The 22,055-nt window shown below is 46.7% G+C and overlaps 1 protein-coding gene and 1 long non-coding RNA gene across 3 annotated transcripts in view; one reads left to right on the top strand and one right to left on the bottom strand.

Moving 5' to 3' along the window:
• The window catches only part of LOC109293770, a 50,525-nt gene extending 34,242 nt beyond the window's left edge, over positions 1-16,283 (top strand). Inside the window, exons 5-6 of one of the 2 annotated variants that reach the window (XR_002096391.1) lie at positions 9,332-9,543; positions 15,146-16,283. This is a non-coding gene — a long non-coding RNA (uncharacterized LOC109293770). Of the gene's footprint in view, positions 1-9,331; positions 11,984-15,145 lie in introns of those variants that run through there. The other variant, XR_002096389.1, reaches the window with a different exon arrangement.
• Positions 877-22,055, bottom strand: part of DHRS3 (dehydrogenase/reductase 3) — a 45,319-nt gene continuing 24,140 nt past the window's right edge. The window contains exons 2-6 of the mRNA XM_019511870.1: positions 7,310-7,453; positions 6,238-6,357; positions 5,285-5,523; positions 4,114-4,239; positions 877-2,177 (exon numbers count right to left, since the gene is read on the bottom strand). Coding sequence (XP_019367415.1) covers positions 2,093-2,177; positions 4,114-4,239; positions 5,285-5,523; positions 6,238-6,357; positions 7,310-7,393 — 654 coding nt within the window. The 5' untranslated portion in view covers positions 7,394-7,453 and the 3' untranslated portion in view covers positions 877-2,092. The remainder of the gene's footprint in view (positions 2,178-4,113; positions 4,240-5,284; positions 5,524-6,237; positions 6,358-7,309; positions 7,454-22,055) is intronic.

Genomic DNA, 22,055 nt, shown 5'->3' on the forward strand with positions numbered 1-22,055 from the left:
GTAGAGCTTTCAATAATAGTATTGCTTCTCAACAATTAACTGGGGACAACCGATCAGGGTGGCCTGTCTGGTCTCAGAGACTAAATGCACTTCCAAAACACCTGGGCTCTCCAGGCAATCGAAACAAAACCCTGCGGTAAGAAGCCTTTTCAAAGCAGATGCCATGCTCAAGCTTGCACCCTTGGCTTCAGGAGGAAAAACACAGTCGCAGGTTAATCTCCACGAGCAGGGAGTTTGGATACCGTCGTGCCGATAGTGCTCCCCAAGGGCAGGGGCGTCTGCAGAGATCTACCTCCTAGAGAGGAGGCACAGTGCACCCATTGATAGATCTCTGCTGATTTACACAAGGCAAGGATCAGGCCTTGGGATTGGCAAGTGCCTTTTGCCCAATCTGGGCTCCCTTCTACACAGCAGAACTGAAAGAGCATCCAAATGGAGGGATAAGATGCCCTTCCACCATTTCCGACTGAACTCGGGTCATTCCTAGAAGTTGCTGTTTCATAGGGTGATTCCTGCCTCTCCTCTCTCTAGTACTGAATCCAACCTTTCAGGTTGCAAACCAATTGTAGAAAGACGTTGCCCTTTCCTATTGCCATCCGCCTGAGGCTTGCAGAGTAGTTGACGTGCAGTAAGGCGTTCAGGCTTACAACCACCCAGTCGAGTACGTTAGTCGCCTTGCTTTGCAGATCAGCGAGCTGCAATACAGTGACGTTAAGAGACTCATCCCAGGTCGCATGAAAAAGCTGTACAGAGGCCTCAGGAGTCCAACTGCATATCATTGTGCTTGCACCACAAGCTCCCTTAAGAGAGCTGTATTTGGGGTGTGTTTGTATCACGTCTGCTGCAGGTCTGACAAATTCTTCTCTTTTTTTTGTGTCATGTTATATTGCATATACGTTACTGTGTTGTGCTGCACATTGGATCTGGCATGGGCCTGTGCTGGGTAGTTAAAGAGACTGTATTATAAAAAATATATATATATGCTGACACTGTATATTTAGCTGAGCTGTGACACTTCAGTCACAACAGGATTGTGAATTCTTCCTCTTGAATTCACTGTTGAATTCTTCCTCTTTTGGCTCACCTAGGACCCAATCAAACTCCCCTATAGCTCAGCAGAAAACGTTTAGTTGACTCCCACGTGTGTTTGATCAGGCCCTGGCTGAAAGTGGCTCTCCCCTTCCCGTGTCCACTTATTTCACTGTGCACACCAATCCGTTGGACTCACTGTAAGAACGAACTGCGTGAGCAAGTGTTGGGATAAGGTTAACCAATTTCCGACCCAACGCTGGCTCAATGACTGGACATCAGGGATTAGTGCTAAAAGGAAATTATATTTCACCATAAATGAACAAAAGTATTCAGACACAACCGTTACATTCTGCATATGATTTTAGTGGCTGAAGGGACCTTGCCTTATTAAGACTGTCCTTTCCAAACCCTATACCTATCTACTCCTCATTCTGGGTTTCCCCCTTCAGCCTTTCAACGTGCGCAGTCCTTGGCTAGACGGGATCAGTCCTTTCGCGCACAGTAGCTTCCTTAGTGGCCCTTCGGGGAAGGATCAGCTGTCAGGGGAACAAGCTGCTTCGATGGTTCAAAAGCACCAGCCATCCAATGCGGCGAGGAAGGGGAAAGGCGAAGTCTCCATAAAAAGTCTTAGCTACTGCCCCTTTACGGTCATTTTTAAAACTCCCATTCCTGACATCAATCCCCATTCTTCTTCCAGTTTCTGTGAGCAGAGCGGGGGAAGGATGAGGCGAGACATGCTGCGCCCAGGTCGGAGCAGTCTCTGGGTCTTATGGAAACAGCAATTCAATCCTAAACCTAGGAGCAGTTTTAACAATCAGATTCTACAGAATTAGACATTGCATAAACATTTCACGCTTTTTTTTGTTTGTTTCTCCTTCCAGAAGTCCTGTGCAAAGGTCGTGTTACTATGGGTCTGGCCTGCTAGAAATGCATTGCCTCAAAGCAGCACAAGTCACGCGAAGAGGACAGGCTAACAGCCAAGACGGCTGATTCACAATCTTGTCAGGATTTTGCTGCTTGTGTTGGCTTGACTGCAGAACGAGTCCTTGCATCACCAGGTCTATGTTCGCCCTTTGAAAGTGTTCATGCAGGTGTAGCTTCCAGAAAACTTGTGGATTTCTTCAAGTGCCGACTGTGGGAGAATGCTGCAGGGGAAGCAGAAGGAAATATAAGCCGCTATGCAATAGTATTAAAGGACATGTGTCAACACACACACACACACCAGTAGTTGCATTGGCTATTGGGAGCAGGAAGCAGGCATGCATTTCAGTGTCTATCAGGCAGAAGCATCAAGGGCCCTGTCCTGCACGATGCTGCGCCCACAGATCTCAGGAATACGACGTTACTCAGCAGTTGGCATGCCTAAGCCCTAGGGTAAAAAAGTGCTATGCTGTCTCTTTCTGGAAAGAAACAGCTTATTAAAGAGGCCTTGAAAGAAATGTTTCCATTAAGACGTCACCTTTTAAGTCCCCTAAGTCGCAGGCTCCCGTTCGATATATAAAACCTGAGATCTCCTACTGAGAATCAGGCTGGACGTTTCTCTTGATGTCTAGCCCCCGAAACATTTAGCTTTCTCATCATGTCACGCTGGTATTTTCGTCGCTCTTCTTTTGTTGGCTACCGGGTTGCTGAAGAGCTGCTGTACTGTTCTGATGAGAAATGACCTTTTCTTTCCCTCCCCAGCAACCATAAAATTTGCACTTGACTTACAATACAGGGTCAATCTATTACTGGGTCCCCAACACTGCCGATTTTTTGACTTGCAGCAGTTTTGTGCATGCCATAAACAAACCACGTTGGGATTTTTTTTTTTTCCAGCACAGCTCTTATTTTAGTACTTTCGGTGCATTTAAACCATTGTCATGGTTTTTATCTGTAGTTATGAATGTATATTTGGTGAAAAAGCTGTTTTTCCTCATCTTGAGGTTGAAAATATGAGGGAAACCTTGACGCATCGGGTTGACTTCAACTGGGAACAATTTTGTCCCAATTTTGTTAAGGATTATTCCTAATAAAATAGATAGCTGGCAGAGAACTGTGCCTGCTCTGCTTGTAGGGGCTCCACAAAATTATTGAGATTTCCCCCCATAAATGCATTTCTTATGCCAGAAGGCAATCAGGACTCCTAATAGAGATAAGATCTTTTATTAGACCAACATGATTTTTGCAAAAACAATTCTTTGATGGCAAGCTTTCGGGCACGTACACCCTTCATCAGGCATCGGAGAAAAGTTTGTAAAAGTTCTCCTGGGTAGAAATGAAAGTTCACATTTCCCTGGCTTTCACAGAGGAGTCAAGAGATGGAAGAGGCCTCTGGGCAGTCAGTTCATAGCTGGTATGGCATATTTTCTCATGCCAAAATATTTAATGATTTATTTGTGAATTTTGCCTTTCTATCTGAAATGCAGGGTTTCTCACTTGGTTGTGATTGGCTACATGAATCGCAGGACACTGTGTCAGTTCTCTGATTGGACGACCTGCGCTTTCAGAAGGGTTTTGGTATACCTCCACAAAGGAAGCTCACTGGAAACTTGCTCAGTGTGACAGGCTGGGATTCCCTTTCTGGAAGCAATTTGAAATTCACCTAAAAAGGTAATTTCATGAAAAAATAAATCATTACTTTCCTTATGATTTCCTTAATGTTTTTTTATGTTCTCCTGGCTCAATGGAAATGGAGGAGAAAGAGCGGGCTCTACACATAAATGGTGAGACACGTATTTCATGTGTGCTGTTGAATGCCTGCAGTCTGCAGAGAGGCTTGAGCTAGTTAACCATGCCATTTTCTGGAAACGAATGATCAGAGCAGATCTCGGCTCTCTGAGGTTTGGGTGCTGAATCTGCTTCCAGACCGGGGAGATGTACCCTGGGGAGATGTCTCAAGTCAGGAAAACTCTGCAGTCAGCCTCGCCACGTGTCCTCCTTGTCGCTGATGCCCGCTGTTTCCCGTGGGACTGAACAACCTGACATTATCATGCGACTGCCCGGGTGAGGTTTGGCTTAGCGGACAGAAAAAAGGACCGACTGCCTAAAAGGCAAAATGAGGAGGCCAGGCAGGTGCGAACAGCAAAGGAAATGACTGACCTTTTCAAGATGACAAGGATGTTCATTGTCCAGGGCAGGAGAAGCAGGGCTTGGTTCATCTGAACGGCTTCCACTGTCCTCCTGGCCACTGTCTCTGGCTTTAGAGGAGGGAATAATTTGGGAAACCTGAATGAAAAAAAGAAAGAAAGAAACTCCTTACCGGGTTTTGGGTACTACAAACCAAGGCCCTTTTGCTTCCTGAGCTATTGGTGGCCACTGGCACATGAATACCTGCCCCCCTGTGTTGGCAGGGAGGGTAAGCCTCCGACACTGCCACCCTCACGCCTGTCAGCAGAGCTGGGCTGGCAGCGGGGCCGAGGGGAGAACATGGTTCATCCTCTAGGGACAGGCAGGAGAGGCCACAAAGACCCCCGCCCGGTGCAGGGACCTGCTCAAGCAATATTCTGCATAATACTGCCGGAAACTTAAAGCCACGATCCTGCCATTGCATCTTCGACCTTCTGCTTGGTTTATTGGCAGGTGAAGGATGAAAACAGCTGCTCCCTGTTCCCTTTGGTACCTGTGCATGCCTTCCTAATACTAATGATGATATTCATAAATGCCACGGGTGCACAAACTGCACAAATGGTTCACACCGGGAGCTTTTGATCCAACCCAGGTAAAAGGAGATTTGGTTAGTTGTCAGCCCCTGAATCGGGTTTGCTTTCACAGGAGCTTGCAACAAGGCGCCCGAGAAGTTCTCGCTGTAGTCAATGGGGCTGCCGCCATCGCTTCGGCAAGGAAGGGCTGATCCCTTCCACGGCAATGAGGAAGGGACTGGATTTGGGCTGCAGATCCCCAAGGACTGTGCAGATTTTTCTCCTCTCTGAAGCGCCTGAACGGTCAGCGTGTTTTCTCTGCGCTGCTCTCCGCAGCTGGCTCACCCCCCAACCCATGCAACTTTGCTTCCAGTTTTCTCTGCAGAAGCGACTACTTGGAGGACGCCCTTTCCTAGTGAAGGCAGGCCGAGCAGTACATGTCGGGGAGCACGAACGTGCCAGCAAAGCGCAAGAACTGGTCTGATGAGTTCCAGGTGGCCGAGAGCGACCCTGTGCTCCCTGGCAGCCGGACGGGACATCAGATGCTCTTAACTAAACGAGGCATTAATTAGGAGTGTGTTCTGGCGATTCATTTAAAATGAGATGCTTTGCCCCAGCTCCTGTGGACTGACCTGATTCTCATGCCTTGAAACATCTCTGTGCTGGTGTGGAAAGGCAGCACCGTGGTAGCGTTCACTCCGGGGCAGTCAAGCAGCCCCAAGGTCAAGCTCTCCATGAAGGCAAAGGAAGACGCTTTGGAGGTGCAGTAGTCGATGGCCCCCGGGATGGCCGACAAGGCCAAGACAGAATTCAAGCAAACGATGTGTCCGTTCTGCAGTTCCAGCATCCGGGGCAGGAAAGCCTTGGTGGTCTGGAGAAGAGTGAAGAGAAAACCTTTGTTAAGCAGAGATGCAGCCCGAATCCCAGCCCCTGGAAAAACAAGCGTGGTCCCGTTGCGACCAACTGGGGGTCTTGTTGCTCCTGCAAATGTTTGCAAAAGAGGTGAATTTAAGCAGACGGCCCGAGAAATGCATCAAATCCCCAAGCCAAACGGCATCCAGAGGCCGCAGAGAGCGCACACTGTACATTTAGGAGTGACAAAAGCTTGGGTGACACTAGGAATGACAAATAACTGCTTTTGTGTTCGTCTAATTAAAAACCGAGTAAGCATGCTGCAGGCTCCAGAGCTGTGCATCTGGTCATGCTTCTCGCATGTTCCAGATGTGAGCTGAGCAGCGAGAGTCTCCTCCGTGGGCTTTAGTTTTCTCCAAGGGAACCGGGTTTGTTCCTGTAACGCTCGGAGTGGGTGTGAAAGAGCGTCAAATGCTGTATAATTACTGGAAGCCTTTAATACGCTATTTTTGAAGAAGTCAATTTGAAGGAATCTGTCAAATTCAATTTTTTTCTCAGACCCCTCTCCTCTGGCCTCTGCCCTTCACGTTGTTTTTTCTGGCTTGTTTTCATGTCGGGCTGATCTTCCCGAGACCCGTTTAGAAAGGTCTAGCAGGGGAGCTGTGTTTACTGGCTGCAATCTGTCACTCTCGTTTCCAAGTCTGACTACGCTGGATACGGGAGCTTATCTTACCCAGAACTGTCCCAGGGTGTTTATGTGCTGTGATTTGAGCAGCGCATCATCGTCGCTGTCCATCAGGCTCTTTCCGTGAACCACGGCAGCATTGTTCACGAGGATGGTGATATCACCCACCTGGAAAAAACAGAAAAGGCAAAAGGATTAGGGAGACAATGGGTTACAGCAAACACTCCCTCTCACAACTGCTACGCTCACTGTTGGCCTGTCGACGAAAGGCTGCATCCATGTCCTCTGGCAGGCTAACATAAGGGGCCTTGTGATCCTTCTGGCGACTGCAGCGTGCCCGTGGACAAATGAAACTAGCTGAGGCACAGACACCGACTTCTGCGCAGGCGCGTGCTCCCTTTCCTCCGAGGCAGGTTCACAACATGTTATTTGGGGGGCAACCAATGTTTTTAGAAACAAAGACAAAGCAGAGTGAAAAACGTGTCCCTTACCAAGAGAGAGTAAAGGGGGGGGGAGGCAGCTGGAACAAAAGGGACCAGGTTTTGATAAGGATAACAAATGTAAAAGCAGTGTCCTCAAAATGAACAACTAACTGCCTTTTTTGGGTGGATTCTGTGTTCGTCCCTTTGTAATTCTATAGTTTGCAAATTGTAGTTCAGTCTTAGTGCTATAATGTCATCTGGGTACTTTCAGACAGGTGAAAAGCTGGATTCGGACGGGACACTGATTTTTTTTCACCCATGAGTTGTCCGTCTCAGCTCTTTCCCCACTGAACTTTTTTTGCTACAGCCTCAAAATCCAAAGTTCACGTAACTCGGGCTCTGCCAGGCTTGCGTTTTGCATCGGTGTCATACCTGTACAAAATTAGCGTGGAAGGTTACCACTGGAAACGAAGTCAGATTTGGTAGCAGCGTTGTGTCAGCTTTGCACAGGGGTCACTGCCTGCCCAAAGCGAGAATCGGGCTCTGTCTTCGCTGCCACAGGATCTAGGAGTTTAAAGGCCAGACTGCTAAGTCCAAGCCGTTCTTCTTCCCGGTTTCTTGGAGGACACTTCCCACTTGCTAAAGACAGATGGGTTTTCCCTGCTCTGCCCGACAGCAGATCGACCCTAAAGACCAACCTTTTCTCGGACAGCTTTGGCTTGCTGATAGACCTCCTCTCTGTTTCCCACATCGCAAATGAAGTAATGACACTCTGTTCCCATTGTCCTGATCTCCTCTGTGGTTTCCTTCAGGCACTTCTCCGTTCGACCCCACAGGATGATCTGCAGCAAAGGACATTTGTAAGAATCTGGACGGTTCCTGTTTTGAATCTAAAACAATTAAAATCTGTTTCTAATTCCAACAATTGGACACGGACCTTGAGTCGTGTTTGCATGGCCTGTTCCACCACATTGTTTGCTTTAGGGCAAGCACTAAATGATTTTTAAACAACGACGCTTATATGCAACGTGGGGGTAGGGCCATGCGGCAGCGGAGGGTGCTTAGTGTTCCTCTGTGCTAGTGGTCCGTGCTCCATACCCGGCGAACGTCCCTGATTTGCAAGCAGCGCTGAAAATGGGCTCTCTGAACTGGCAGCCTGCTGGTGGCATCATGCAATAAATAAACGAACCAGTCCCAGGAGCAATTATTTTTTGACCAATAATTTTTCACATGCACGACTATGGGGGGGTGAACTTGGGGAGGAAGGTCATTTTTAACCCTGAATATGCTGTGGATATGTCAGAGCAGTGATCCAGCTTTCTTCTGTTGTCCTACGTTGACTGCTAGGCTTTGTCACTGGTCCATAGCAAGGTAAAATAGTTTAGTCGGCATGCCAAAAGTAACAGTTTGGAGCACTGATAACTTGCAGACTGTTATTCTAGGTGCATGCAAACTGCAGGCTCACTCTAAAATAATGTTGTGGTTTTACACTAAACCCACAGGAGCAAGGATATTTGCCAACTAGGGAATTCAGGCTAAGATCACTCCATCAGCTTTGTCCCAAACTAGCCTTGAGAGCCTCATAGCGCCTCCCAAAACATGCCCAGAATAATCCTGTAACACAGGGGGCTGTAATGGGGCAGCGTTAAAATGCAGCAAGAAAGAGGTAGTTTTCAACTAGTGGCTTCAAAAGTGTGTTTTACATCCTTTGGCTATTACTACAGGCTAGATCTCTTCTACGGTATTTGTTTAGCAAGCTGAGTCAAACATTAAGGATGGAAAATTTCCAGTGAGAAGACTTCTAACAAGTCTGAAAGGCCATGTGAATAAAAAAAGACACAGGTTTGATCTCTAATGAAGACACAAGAGGGATAACCCTGCTCTGCAGCTCTGTAAGATCAGAGACATTTCGATGTGGAAAGGACCAAACTAGTCATCGAGTTCAGCTCGCAGTGCAGGACTGTACCCAGCAGTACATTTCCTAGTGACTCACACAGTCTCGTTTTAAATGTCTCAAGTGAGTGATGGGGCTTTCACCACTTCCTTTGGAGGTTTAATCCATAGCTTAACAGATCTCACTGACAGGCAGACTTTTTCTCTCTCTCTCTTGCTACATAGCTTAAATTTCCCCTTTCTTTCAAAGCACTGGTGGTGGGTGGGTTTCCACCTTCCCAGATTCTCCCCTGTTCTACCGGGGACAAGCAACCATTGCATCCTCCACGACATTGCAAGTCGATATTCACTCCTTGTTTTGGAAATAGCAGAACGGCCAAATGGGGTGTGCCCATACCCGCATTAAAAGCACTGACGTTTTCAAGAGCCAACAGGCAAAGTAATCAAGAGAAAAAAAGCAAAAAACCCCCAAAAGACCCTCCCAGTGCTTACAAGTGAAAGTGTGACCACAGAAACTCTTCCACAGCAGATAATATTTTCAATGCAAAATTATTGTTTAGGATAAAAATACGAGACAGGAAATCGTCGGGGCCAAATGCTTCCCTCGAGAGGAGTCTTCTATATGGAGAACTGGAAAATTGGGCTTCGGACGGAAAGGACTTTGTAATCTTAGTGATCGCGTTGCTTATGAGCAGCGACCTGATCTTCTGGAGCACAGCGTCGCCTGCTACTTGGGGTGAATCTGACTGGTGTGTGGTTTTTTTGTTTTTTTTTTTAAAAAAAAGGACACTATACCTTTAAAATGTTAGCAGTCTTTTGCCTTTTAGGTATCTAAGTGTTGAAAAGAGCAAGACAAAAGGTACAGGGGCTGAATTACATAACTGCCTGTAACTCAATCCCCGGAGTCAACGGGATGACTCTCATGACAGCACGAGGAGCCAGAACATACAGCATTTCCTCCCCACAATCAATCTCGGGAGGAAAGTTTTCTCTAAAGCAACAAGCAATCTTTAGGAACTGTGCTTGAGCCTCCCTCATTGTAAGTACAAGGCCTGATTTTCTTTTACAGCCAGTGCCCTTCAAATGCAGCCAAAAAAAGAGATAAAAGAGCACCCAGGTCTGATTCAGCTCCTTAATTAGTTAAATTGGAAAACTAAGCCTGTTCTTTAAACCATGGGGAGGGGGCGGCTTTTATATGTGTCTATATAAACGCATGCACCTGCAGACCTAGAAATAAATACAGAGATGCCAAGGGGCTTCTGAAGGGACCATTGTTTCTTTGGAGGGGTGTTGAATATGCTCAGCTTGGCTTCACAGTCAGACAAGGTGCTGAATTGCCTTCAGACCTGCTCAGAGTTGCACTTTCATGCCCCGTGTTCTCCAAAGGAATAACCAGAAGATACAACAGTTCAAATGCTGTTCAGTGATTCCCATATCAATGCTGATTCAGAGAAGAAATTGAGCCCATGTTCGGTTTTGCGGTAGTATGTAATGGCAAAGCATAAACCCATGTTTCCCTGGGTTTGCACAGGGGTGGCTCTTGGAAAAAAAGAAATACAGGAGGTAGCTTCAGTACTAGGAAAGTGGGTGGTTAGGAAGAGATTTCAGAGCAGCCAACGCTGGGCCTGAGCCCTATTGTTGGAAACCTTGGCTCAGGCAGGAGGTGGTATGCAAAGAGAAATAGGTCTCTAGCTTTAATGAGCTTTAAGTAAATAGCCGGTCCTACTAAAACCTTGGATCAATACAATATGTGTTCGCACTTTTAGAGCGTTCTCCTAGTCAGCCCCACAAGACTACCTTGTATCCTGTTGCCACGACCCAGGGAGCTTTAAAGAGGATTGCCCCACTCCTAAGAGGACTTTGCTGGGTTCTTGCCATGGACTCGTGTTGCCCCTTTCCCATGTTTTGCAGATGTCCTGTTCACTCCTGGTCTCTGCCCTACTCCAGCTCCCCAGCGCTGGGTGCCCCACGCAACCCTCACGGCACCTCCCCTCGCTGGACGTCAGCCTGAAAAGCGTGCGTTGCTCTATGCCGAGGAGCACCTCCAAACGGGTGAGGTGTCAGCATCCGAAGTTCAGGGGACGACCGGTTTTAAAAATCAGTTTCCGAAATTGGTGGAGGGCTTCGGGACTCTGGATGCCCCAGTGTTTCGGGGTTGGGGCATCTGGGATGCTGCTGTGGCCTCACTTTCTTCCAATGAGTAAGAGCCATCTTCCAACCCGCTAGCTAGACGAGCCAACAGGTAGCGAATTTCTCGATGGCGGGATAAATGCCTGCCTGCCCGAGGGATGCGATGGAGGGAAGGGGGCAGAGAGATCCCGTTCCTTATTCCACGGCATGTCCGGCGGCTGCACAGTTATTCGGAGGGTAGAGGGGGAGGAAATTTTAATCCCTGCCACGAAGATCGTCTTGGAGAGCTGGTTTCCCAGCCTGGAAAGCATCCAGCCACCGTGTCTTCTCCCTTCAGCTCCCTCCTGCCTGCCCCCTCCCTACCACGCTAGACACGCTCTCCTTTCAAAAAGTTACTGACCAGAAAATTGTCGAGGGCAGCAGCCCAGCGAGGCGGTTAATCCCCGCTGGGGCAGAGCTGCTCACGGAGGCTTCCTGCCCTGCCGTTACCTCTGGGTGACCCCAATGGTGGGCAGTCAGGGGGGCAGGTGGGACGTCAAAGCAATCCCGTGGGCTGCAGGCTGCTTGTGTCAAGCCGGGAGGGTGCGGGCAGCGGCGGAGCGTTTCCTCCTACTAGCGGACATCTGAAATATCGGGAGATTTACGACAGCAGAGGCTTCCCTTTAATTGCCCCTGAAGAAGCTAATGGCAGTGACATCGCAGATTGCTGCTGATTTTCTCAGGATTTATTCTCCGGTTTGGTTTGCACAACAAAGCTGATTGTTTTATCTCTCCCCCCCACCCCATCTTCCCAGGCAAATCACAAAACTCCTTATCTAGCCATAGGAAAATCATTTCAGGCCCCCCTCCACTCCCCACAGACTCTTAGGCAGCCTTAAGTCTGAATTTTAATGTGCTAACGAGACCGGCTCCTGGGCGGGAGGGGAGTGAAAGAGGCTTGTCTGAAGGAGCGAGCGCTTCACCGAAGGCTGCAGCATCGACCGCTTGCTGGAAGCCTGAAGGGAGCCGGTGGGAATTAGGCTTTCAGTTTCCACAGAAATATTGGGGGCCTGATTTGTATAAACTGGTTCAGATGTCAGACCCTGAACACAGGTAGGTGACCAGCCCCAAAGGACTTGTCTATCCCACGGCAAGAGCGGGTGCCAAGAAGAGCGCGTCCTACCTGCCTGAGTCTGCAGGCATGCTCCGGGCAAGGCTGCGCCAGGCACTTTGGACCAAGAAGCTGGCGAGATGATCTACAGTTTATTCCCAGCTTGTGGACGCCCGCTATGAGTTTTCATACAGTGGAAAGCAGAATAGGAACAGGACAAGGCTTCTATCAGAACGAATAAAAGAGCTTGCAAAAAAAAGGAATATTTTAGAGCGAAACATAGATCTGCCCTGCAGCAGTGTGTCTAGCTGCAGCCTTCAGACAGAGACTACAGGGGTTTGCAGTCACTTCTACGTGATTTGCAAAGCTATTGTTCAGCCAGGTTTTTTTTTGCTAGCATAAGCAAGAGCAACACCAGAGAAGTATCAGGAATGAAAATGTCCCTCTATTTTCAGTAAATTCAACATGTTGTATCTGTCCTTTGTCTCTCAAGCAACCTCTTCATTAGGCTATGGCTACATATGAGGCCGCAGCCAGAACATTTCTGAGGGAAAATATATGCTATTTAATGCCTCTCATTGTGTGATACACCGGGTGTTTTAAAAGAACACTGCTCATTTCCTGATCTTAAACATCAGAGCAATGCAGCACAACAATGAACACAGGCATAGCTGGACCTACACGTGTATCCCATTCCCAAAGTGGCTGCACTTCATCGTGGGCGTAGCGGTTTTGTTTGCCCGTTAGTTTGAAGACACCAGGGAGGAAGGCATTACTTAAAAATATCAAAGTGCCCTTCCTGCCCGATCTCATTACTGCTGTATTCACAAATTGCAACAACTCTTAGCCACAGATTATGAGAGATATTCCGTGTTGGTAGGACAACACATTTCAGCCCCTTTCAACCTCTTTCCTCTGCCCGAGAAACAAAAGTCGCTCTGTTTGAGCTGGTGTTTGCAATTGCCCGGGCTGCTAACCTTGTTGGAACAGAGAGCCTTTGTGTGCCCAATACTGAAAGATCCTGCGAGGTCTTAGGAAATACAAAGTGTAGATAATCCATTGAACTATTTCAACCTTTTCCCAATATATCTGCAGAGCCCTGGCACTTGCTTCTCACAATTGGCCTCCCAAAGACATTCATTCTGGTATATACTGTGACCCTGGGACAGTTTTCTATATCCGGGAACGAACATGCCTAAACTTTACAGCATGAAAAATGTTAATGTATTTAGTTTTAAATGGCACAGGCATTTTCTCCCCCACCCCTTCCACTCCCTTGCCCCCTGGGTAAAAACCAGACAAGTTGTTTCAGGAGTATTTCAAGGGAGAGGCATGCTAGAGATGTGATTACAGGCAGAGTGAGAGGTGTGGCTCTTCAAAGTGAAAAGCCAACTTTTGCTTTAGAAAGAAAAAAAAGAACCTTTTGATGCCTGGAGTAGACTGAAATACTTAACCAAGCGCCTCGGTGACACTTGTATGAAATACAAGCAAACACTCTGCCATTGCCTACACTGGAGAGCAAACATCGCAGGTACACAGAGGGTGTGGAAAGGTTACAGGTGACTGTAGGGAAACCAAAAATGCAACTTCAGAGATATACATTTTATACATCAGCTTTTCTAGCCGAGGAATAGTGACATTGGGTTATGTTAGCAAGTCTGAGCTCGCACAAGCGCACTTTAGGGAAGAAAAGGCTAGCTGGATTAGGGCATGAGCTACACTGGGGGAGCATTCAGAAACCAGTTCAAAGTCTGAGTTGAAGGCTAAATAGAGAAAAAAAACCCAAATATTACAGATAGGACTAAGGTTGAGAATGGAAGAAAAGAGATTGGTTGAAGTAACATGATCTAGTCGGTCCCTTCCGACCCTAACATCTATGAAACGATGAATCATGGGGGTTAAATGCTTAAAGCCTGGGACTTTTAAAGGCGACTTATGGAAGTTTGAGGCCAAGCGCCAAAAAAGATGCCTAAACCCCTATTGATTTCAGCAGGAATTTAAGTACTTAAATACCTTTTTGGAACTGCCCTTAGTGCCCACCTCGTATTGCATTTCCATGGACCGTAGGCGCTCCACCTTTAGAAGTCTCTGCTCTTCTGAACCTTGGTTCTTTGTTAAATACCATGGATAAATGAAGTTGTACCTGCAATGTCTAAATCACTGCTGACTTAGTTGTTGGGATGTGTAAAAGAGATGAAATTACTGCAAAGGCTTTACACAGAACCATGAATCGTAGAAATGAAGGGCTGGAAGGAACCTCGACAGATCACCGAGTTCACCCCAGCCCCCCGCTCTGGGCAGGAAATGATCAAATGATCCCAGCAAGGTGGATTCCTTGAGGCTGTACAATCTCCTTCTGTGGGTGACAGAGAGCGTCTTTCTTTGCACACTAGTCCATTTACACTAAGAGCTAGTATCTGATGCCTGGTCAGTAGATTTGCTTCCTGGTTTATCTCATCCCAGAATCAAAGCACATGTCTGTCTCATGATGGCAGGCCCTAATGATGCTGGGATAGTTGCTCACTCCCCTTAAGTACAATCCTATCTTGGGCACACAGCTCATCCTGTCCACCAGTGGCCCTGTAACCCAGAGGCAGTGTGCTGCATCTGATTGTTACAGAGAAAATAACAGTGCCATGTGAGATGGGAGCAATGAAGAGAGGTCAAGAAAAATGACTGCAACCCTCTAACTGCAGTGAAAGAGGTTTCTAGGAGGTGCCTTTAGTTACACTGGTGCAAATGCAGTCACTGCAGTGATGTTAAGAGATGGTCAGGATTTACACAGGATTGGAGAGCCCATTTGATTTGTTATGAGGTGAACAGTAGTTTTGCCAACAAGCTTCAATAGCAGCACAACTGGCCCCACGCTGAGATCAGATCCCTCCGATCAGACGTCACCAATGAACAGTCTGGTCCTGTACTCCATGGGTGCATCTACACGTGCAATTCATGCTATTTGGCTTGACTGCATGGTTAATTTACTACCTGCATACCCAGCTAGTAAATTTACTGCATAGTAGTAGACTAATTTACTGTGCAGTAAGCGCCTGCACATGTAGATGGTGACGCTTTACTGTGCAGTAGATTAGTCTACTGTGCAGTAAAGTTTCTCATGTAGACATAGCCCATGTGCAGCTGCTGGATGCCTAAGGCATTTGGCAAACCTTTACAAGGCAGCTTGCATAATGACCATCCTGTAAGAGACCACAGGCCTGGCTTTTATAATGAATATTCATGAATAGCATTTAAAGGATAAAGCTCACTTTTTTTAAAGCTTGGAATCAGAGTTCCGTGTTTATTCTTTTAAATGTTGTCTTACCAAAACCCAATGGGTTGTGTTAGAAATCACTATGAGGTTTGCTATCCTATTCATCTAAACCCAGGTCAGATGACAAATGTACTCTTTTTTTTCCCCCGACAGAGATGAAAAAGGGGGTTAGGAGAAGTAGCTGAAAACCATGACAAGAAGCATGCAGTCACCTGCTCCCAGAAAATCACCTGTTCAATGGAGACCCTCCTTCCCATATTGAAAAGGGCCCATATGATTTTCTGCTTGCATACAGGAATGTCTGACCATTTCCCTCCAAGGAGGTGAACAAATGCCTACTGTTCTCAGCATCAAGAGTACTTAAGGGCAGGTGGCCTCCTGCTGATTTCTCTCCAGTGGGTTTCCAGTCACTTTTGTCTACAAGAGGAACTGCAGCTCCAGACTGCCTAGGGAGCAGCACTTCTCAGCTCTGTTGTAGAGAATGGTAGGGGAAGGGGAAGGGTTAGGGTTGTTTGCAAGAAGAGGTCATGCAGGAGTCAGCCTTTACAATCCTATTAACGCCGGGACAGGGTCAAATGGAGTGCACGTTCCAACAAAAGCACCAAGTGGCCACAAGCTGTCACCCTGCGAAGGTTCAGGGAGGCATTTGTGGAGGAAAAGAAATGACAGCTTTTTAACAGTGAATTTCTGCCACACAATGTGTAAGAGCTCGCCTCTGACCACAGAAACAAAGCACACAAAGAAACAGCCAGTAATAAAATTCCCTGGCCCCAACTAGTCAAAGCAAAAAGGGAGTGGCATATTTGAAGGGATTAATTTTTAAAATGTATTTATTTTAAGTAGGGCTCTGCAGAAATATACTGGCAGAAATACAATGAACTGGCTTGTAAAAATAACCACTGTGCTGCTGCCCTTTCCACTCACTTCGCATGCCAATACCATTAGCCAGATTCATATAAAAATGTCCATAGACGTTTCAGGAAATTGTGAGGGGTTAAACAGACAGGTGCAGGAAGACAGCTGACGAGGCCAAGGGGATGGAAAGTCATTAAACACAATTTTAAAAGAAAAGAACAAAATTATTGGTGTTGCTTTGGGGATATGATACAGCCAACATGTAAAACTTCAAATATGCTAAACTGTGGTCACCTGTATGCTATCCCCCCCCCAATGTAGCATCATTATTAATACTTTCCAAGGTAATGGGCTCCCATGGACCATGACATATGGCAGATTTTAATATGACTGTAACAGGATTACGTATTAAGTACAATAAAAAAAGTTACACTGATGTTGAGAGTTGTAAAGTAAGAGGAGATGGTCAGGTTGCCCATTCATATTAGGATTAGGTCAAAATTTGGGGCAAAAGGAAATCTGAAATTTGAAGATAAGTCATGTTTGGTCACTTAAGTCACGTGGCATTACGTCTGTCACCTGACTAGGGCTAAGTACAGACATTTAAAAAGCCAGAGCCTGAATCGATTCAATCTTTGCAGGCTAGTCTAACCTGTGTAGATTGAACCGATTTTGCAAGTGAACCGACATTCAGTTTTGATTCTGGAAATACAGCCACATGCCTGCAGTGGCTCAAGCTAGAAGCTGGGGAACGCTAGAGCAAGCCCTCCCTTCCCTTCCACTGCAGCCATAGGGCTGGAGGGAAGCTGACCTGGAGGGGAAGGCGTGGCCAGGCCCTGGCAGGCTGCTGAGTATGATTAGGGAGACTTGGGGAGGGTAGGGGCTGCAAAGCATCCTGGGATGCTGGGGGACTCTGATTTAACTTGAACCAGGTGGGGATCTGGGACAGAAGTTCCATAAACCGGTTTGACCTAAATCAGTTAGGTCTGTACTACATTCAACCAGGTTTATCTTAAACCAGTTTGGGCCATTTAAAAACCATTTTATGTGCACTGAACTTCTGTTGTGTTTAAGCCAGCTTCTGATTACTTAAACCGGTTTATGTGTAACTTCTGTCCCTAACCTAGATGAACGTAGCACTTAAAAATCAGGGTTCTGGCTGAACCCTGTGACTGAAACCAAACTGAAAAATAGGCTTTCCCTGGGTGTGCAAGCTGTAAAAGTGGAGCTGAGAAAATACAAACTCCTGTATGTTTGTGGCAGGAGGCTGTGAAAAAGAAAGTCGCAATGCAACTGCAGCAATTTAAGAATTCTGCATATCCATTTGGGCTTGTTTTTTCTCCACTATCTTCCCAAATGTTCCTGACTGCTGGCCTGATCCTGTGAGGTGCAGAATACTTTAAACTTCTGGCAAAGGCAGGAGGCAGGCTAGGGTAGCACCTTGGAGAACGACGTCAGGCTAATGTGGCTAACTATCTCTCCCAACTTCTGCCAAAGTTATAGATGAGGAATGAGGGGCGCTTGGCACTTAACTAAGAAGTCTTCAGCACTTCTAAGAACCGGGCAATTTAAAGAAAATGGCAATACTTACCTCACATCTAACTTACATTGACTGCAGCACTGAAATGAGGAAAAGAGTGCTAGCTCTTTTTTTTTTAGAAGCTCCAACATTTTGTTTCTTTTAAATTAATCCAGCATTGATATTTTGACAGTGCTCTATTTATTACTTTGTAGTTGATATGGAGGTCTCCGATAAGAGTTTTATAATAAAAATTACATACCAATTAGATGACGTAATAAGTGGCCGGTTAAGTAACCCTTTGATGCAAGACTGGGTCTAAACTTCGGCAACAGATCTAAGATTGCCACTCTGTGAACTGGAGCTCAGATTTGCGCAGCATTGTTGCCATGAATTGCCGTATGTCATTGTGGCTCCAGGTGAGTCCAGGGGACTTTGCATCTTAGTATGTTGTCACAGTGAGAGAACCCAAAGGAGGGGGACAAAAACATTAGACAGATTAGAGGCTTTGACCTATGAGAAGAGGCAAAAAGAATTTATGCAGCTAGGAGGAAAGGCAAAGGAGAGGTATGATAACGGGGTATAACTACTTGAGAGGGAAGGGCAAGAAAAAGTAGGGGGAAAATTATTTCAGGTCATTAAGGAGAGAAAAGCCTATGTAGGCCTGAATGGAAACCAAGATACAATATGATACAAAATCAAGATGGAAAATATAAGGAGGAACAACTTTTCGAACACTGCCATCACCTATGCATTTAGTATCCTGGATGTGCATTCCAGTAGGGCCCACAACGTGCTAGAGACTGTTGGGATGTATAGGAAAGTGCAGCCCTTGACTCACAAAAGGTATTTTCCCCCATGAAGCAGTATTAGGGTTAGACAGCAGTAACACCAACAAAAGTAGGACCAAATTATGCCCTGATTTATACTTGGTGCAACTATATGTAGAAAAATTCTCACTTGCACTGACATGGATCTAGAATAATTCCCCTGACTATAACAGAGTTACTCTGAATTAATGCTTGTGTGGCTGCAAACAGAATTTGCCCAAGCACGCATACCGAGGTAAGTTGTAACACCTGCAATCTAGTAGTCCTAACCCAGCTGGGAGCTCAATGTTTGAGAAGTGGGTAAAAATTCATACAACATTACAGCAGTCTATAATAATACATGCTGACAGAACAGGGGTGGGCAAAATGCGGCCCATGGGCCAGATTTGGCCCGCCAAGCCATTCTATCTGGCCCATGGGGTCCCTAAAAAATTTAGAAAATGAATATTTCTCTGCCCCTGGCTGCCTGTCATGCGGCCCTCGATGGCTTGCCAAAACTCAGTAAGTGGCCCTCCGCCCAAAATAACTGCCTGCCCCTGTGACAGAAAATAGTACAAAAGGGTAATAGAAAGATAAGTTTAGACCGAGCAGAAAGACAGGATTAGGCCAACACTGGACAGGGGTTATATGCAAATGATGGCCAACAACCAATCAAATTAGAAATGAATGGACTAAAACGGATGTGTCAAGAAACACACTTCATAGGCAGCCAGTGAGGACGGTGAGGGGGTTAGTCTGCCCATCACCTACTTCCTCAGCCCTTCATGGGAAACTATGAAGGAATGAAAACACCAGGGAAATGTGGATGTCCTGTAAAGCCCAATACGGGCATGAGTCTGCTATGTTCCAGAATGGCTGATTAAGAACATTTGCAGCGTCCATGGGCATCTGTACACACGCATGTGCCACAGCGCTGGGTGCTTTTAGCAGCACCCGGTACCACGGTGCATGTATTTGTGTAAATGGCAAAATGCGCGTCAGCACTGAGACCATGGCGGTGGCGCGCTTTCCAACTAAAACACATCAAAGGTGTTTTAGTTCAAAAGTGCTCTGCTCCCATTTTCTGCATGCTGATGTGCATTATGCCATTTATACCAATGCATGCTCCGCAGCACCAGGCACGTCAGCTCGCATGCTCCGCAGACTCAGTTAATTGAGCCTGCTCCAACATGCTGGATTTCCGGCACGTCGGAGCAGACAAAGGTACCTGTATAAATGCCCCATGTTTCTCTGACAGATTTTGCAAGTAACGGCACCAAAATCAGAAGCTGCATTTTCTTTTTCTTCCTTCTCTCCCTTTAGTGTTTGTCTCATTGCGTCAAGGGAACAAGAACAGACTTCAAGAACTGTTCCAGAACATCACTGCCACCTCCTCTTTTCCCCCAAAGAGTTTTAAAACCACCTAAAATGAATGTGTCAAACAGGACTCTCCTCTAGAGCCAAGGGGAAAGGGAACATGAGCTACTGTGTAGAAAGAAGGCTTTACTTAATACTTTACATTTCAAATGCTTTAGCTTTTTTCTTCTTCTTTGCCCTTCTTTAATAAAAGGTCTTTCTTTCAACAGTGGTTGTTGCTGTTATGCAACAGAGCAGGCCAAGGTCTCCAAACCTTTAACTGTTTAATGTTGTGCAGTGACAGGCTCGTGTTGGCATCTTTGACTCTCTTCACCTCCTCATTTCATCCACATTAACATCATAGGGGAAGGGACAGAAGTCAGAGTATTGTTGCACAGAGCTGGGCTGCACTCTTCCAGAGCAAAGCAGGCGGTGAAGAGGATAGGCACAGTCCAGGATGGTCTCCTGGCAGAGTTATTTTCTGATCATTTTGTCAGGGTGGTGATTTGTCTTTCCTCTGCTTTCAAGACATGATGAGAAAGCAAATGCAGTTAAGCTCCTGAATCCATATTAAGGCAACTAAATATGTTATCTGATTTTCTGAACTGCTAAGTGCCAACAGGTCTTGATTTTTAATGGGAGACGCTCGGTGCTCAGCACCTTTGAAATTCAGAGCATTTATAATCAGGAGCTGAAATATGGGTCTGATAACTTTCCTACTTCTAAATCTGTGAATTAGGGACACGAAATCCTAGTGTACCTTTTATTGTAACTGTGGGCGCATCTTCATGTCACCCTTTTTATTGTAACTGTGGGCGCATGTACATGGCGCCCTATGGTGATGTAGTGCCATGCTATGGCAACGTAGCAATCACGTGTGTCTACACGTGATTGTCAGCTATGTCACCATAGTGGCGCACTTCCGGGGTATAGCTCGCTGCTATGGTGACATAGTGGTGAAATCTCAGTGTGCACTGCTTGCACAGCGCAGTAACCACCCGTGTTTTAGGACTTCCAAAACAAGTACTAAAGCACGGCGCTGCAGCAACATTGCCATACGGCGACGTGTAGATGCACCCTGTATCTACTCTAATCTGAACCACTGTAGGGGCCAAATGCTGAGCTATCATCAATAAATCATGAGTGAATCTATTGAGCTCAGTGAAGCTACTGTGTGTATTTACAGTCCATCCCAGGAGTGTCAGCCGCGTTATGAATCTGACATCTGAGTTTGAACAGCAACATGCAATACTATTTTTGCAATATTACATTACCACATCTAGGCATTTCCAAACTCTTGTGTTTTTCCTTTCAACTCCTAATGAGGAACAGAGACTTACAGACACTTCCTTACTGCGTCTCTGGTTCTGCAAAACTGATGGTTTTTAAATAAAAAAAAAATGCCAGTGGTGGTCAAGCCCATCAGTACAGCACTTCCTCTGTGCGAGTGGTAAACAAGTGTAATGATGTCATTACGAGCTGGCTGACCTGCCGATGAACTCGGGGCTGTAAATGAAATGCAAGGTGCCAACTGGCTTTACACACACACACACTCATACTCGCATGCGGGAGCTATGTGTGGCGAGCCAGTAGGGGGCGCTCCTGCGTTGAGCCACCCACCTCACTGCGCCCAACCACCTTCCAGGCTCCCAGTGCTTCCCTAGGGGTGCCTTGCGTCCAGCTGACCCCTTTCCTGGAGCACACTCCCTAGCCTGGGGGTAACGTAAGCTGCCACCACCCCGAGAAGGGGCTCTCTCGGCCCTATGTCCTTGAGGAAACACAGGCCTAATAGTCCAATGGGAACTGGACCCAATACAGGCACTTGGGGCACTTCCCCAAATTGGGAGCCAAAAAGGAAAGTCTCCCTTAGTCCGCAGACCTAAGGGGCCTCTTAGGCATAATTTAGAGCCACCCCTCAATACGTCTCCTACACCGGTCACAAAGGAGAACTTTACTGATTACAGGCGGTAGGGTGAGAATAGAGTACAAGATGGAGCAACATCATAGAAATCCCATAGAGTCTGGCTGAGGTACCCTTTTGATCATGCATCTGAGTTACTGCCAGCTATATATCTAACCAGATCTCGAGTAGCTTACTCACAAGCATCATCCCGAGACTGTTGGAGATTCCCTCTGGAGGCAGGCCGTTCCTAGCTCATGAGCTATGGGAGCGAGAGCTAGTTTCAGATGGTAAAGCTCCTCTCTAAGTCTGAGTCCCCCGCATGGCTGCTGCCCCCTCCTCTTAACTTATAAAGCCCCTGTGACCTTGTTAACCTGGTCCAATGGAGGCCAGCACCTGTTGGCTGTCAGCCAACCAATTTGAAATACATCACTAGTTTCTGGGCAGACTTTAGCCCACCAGGTAGAAGCCCCTCACCCAGGTAGCTGACACCAGTCACGTAGGCAGATGGAGCAGGTTTCCCCCCTCCCTCAGGAATGTATCCATCTCAGCTTACCTAAAGAGATAGGGTAAAGGTGTGTCTCCTCTGCTGGGCCCATCCTAATCAAATTGTCACACAGCAGA

This window comes from Gavialis gangeticus, unplaced genomic scaffold, assembly GCF_001723915.1.
Source record: "Gavialis gangeticus isolate Ggan-Ray unplaced genomic scaffold, GavGan_comp1, whole genome shotgun sequence".
NCBI lineage: Eukaryota > Metazoa > Chordata > Crocodylia > Gavialidae > Gavialis > Gavialis gangeticus.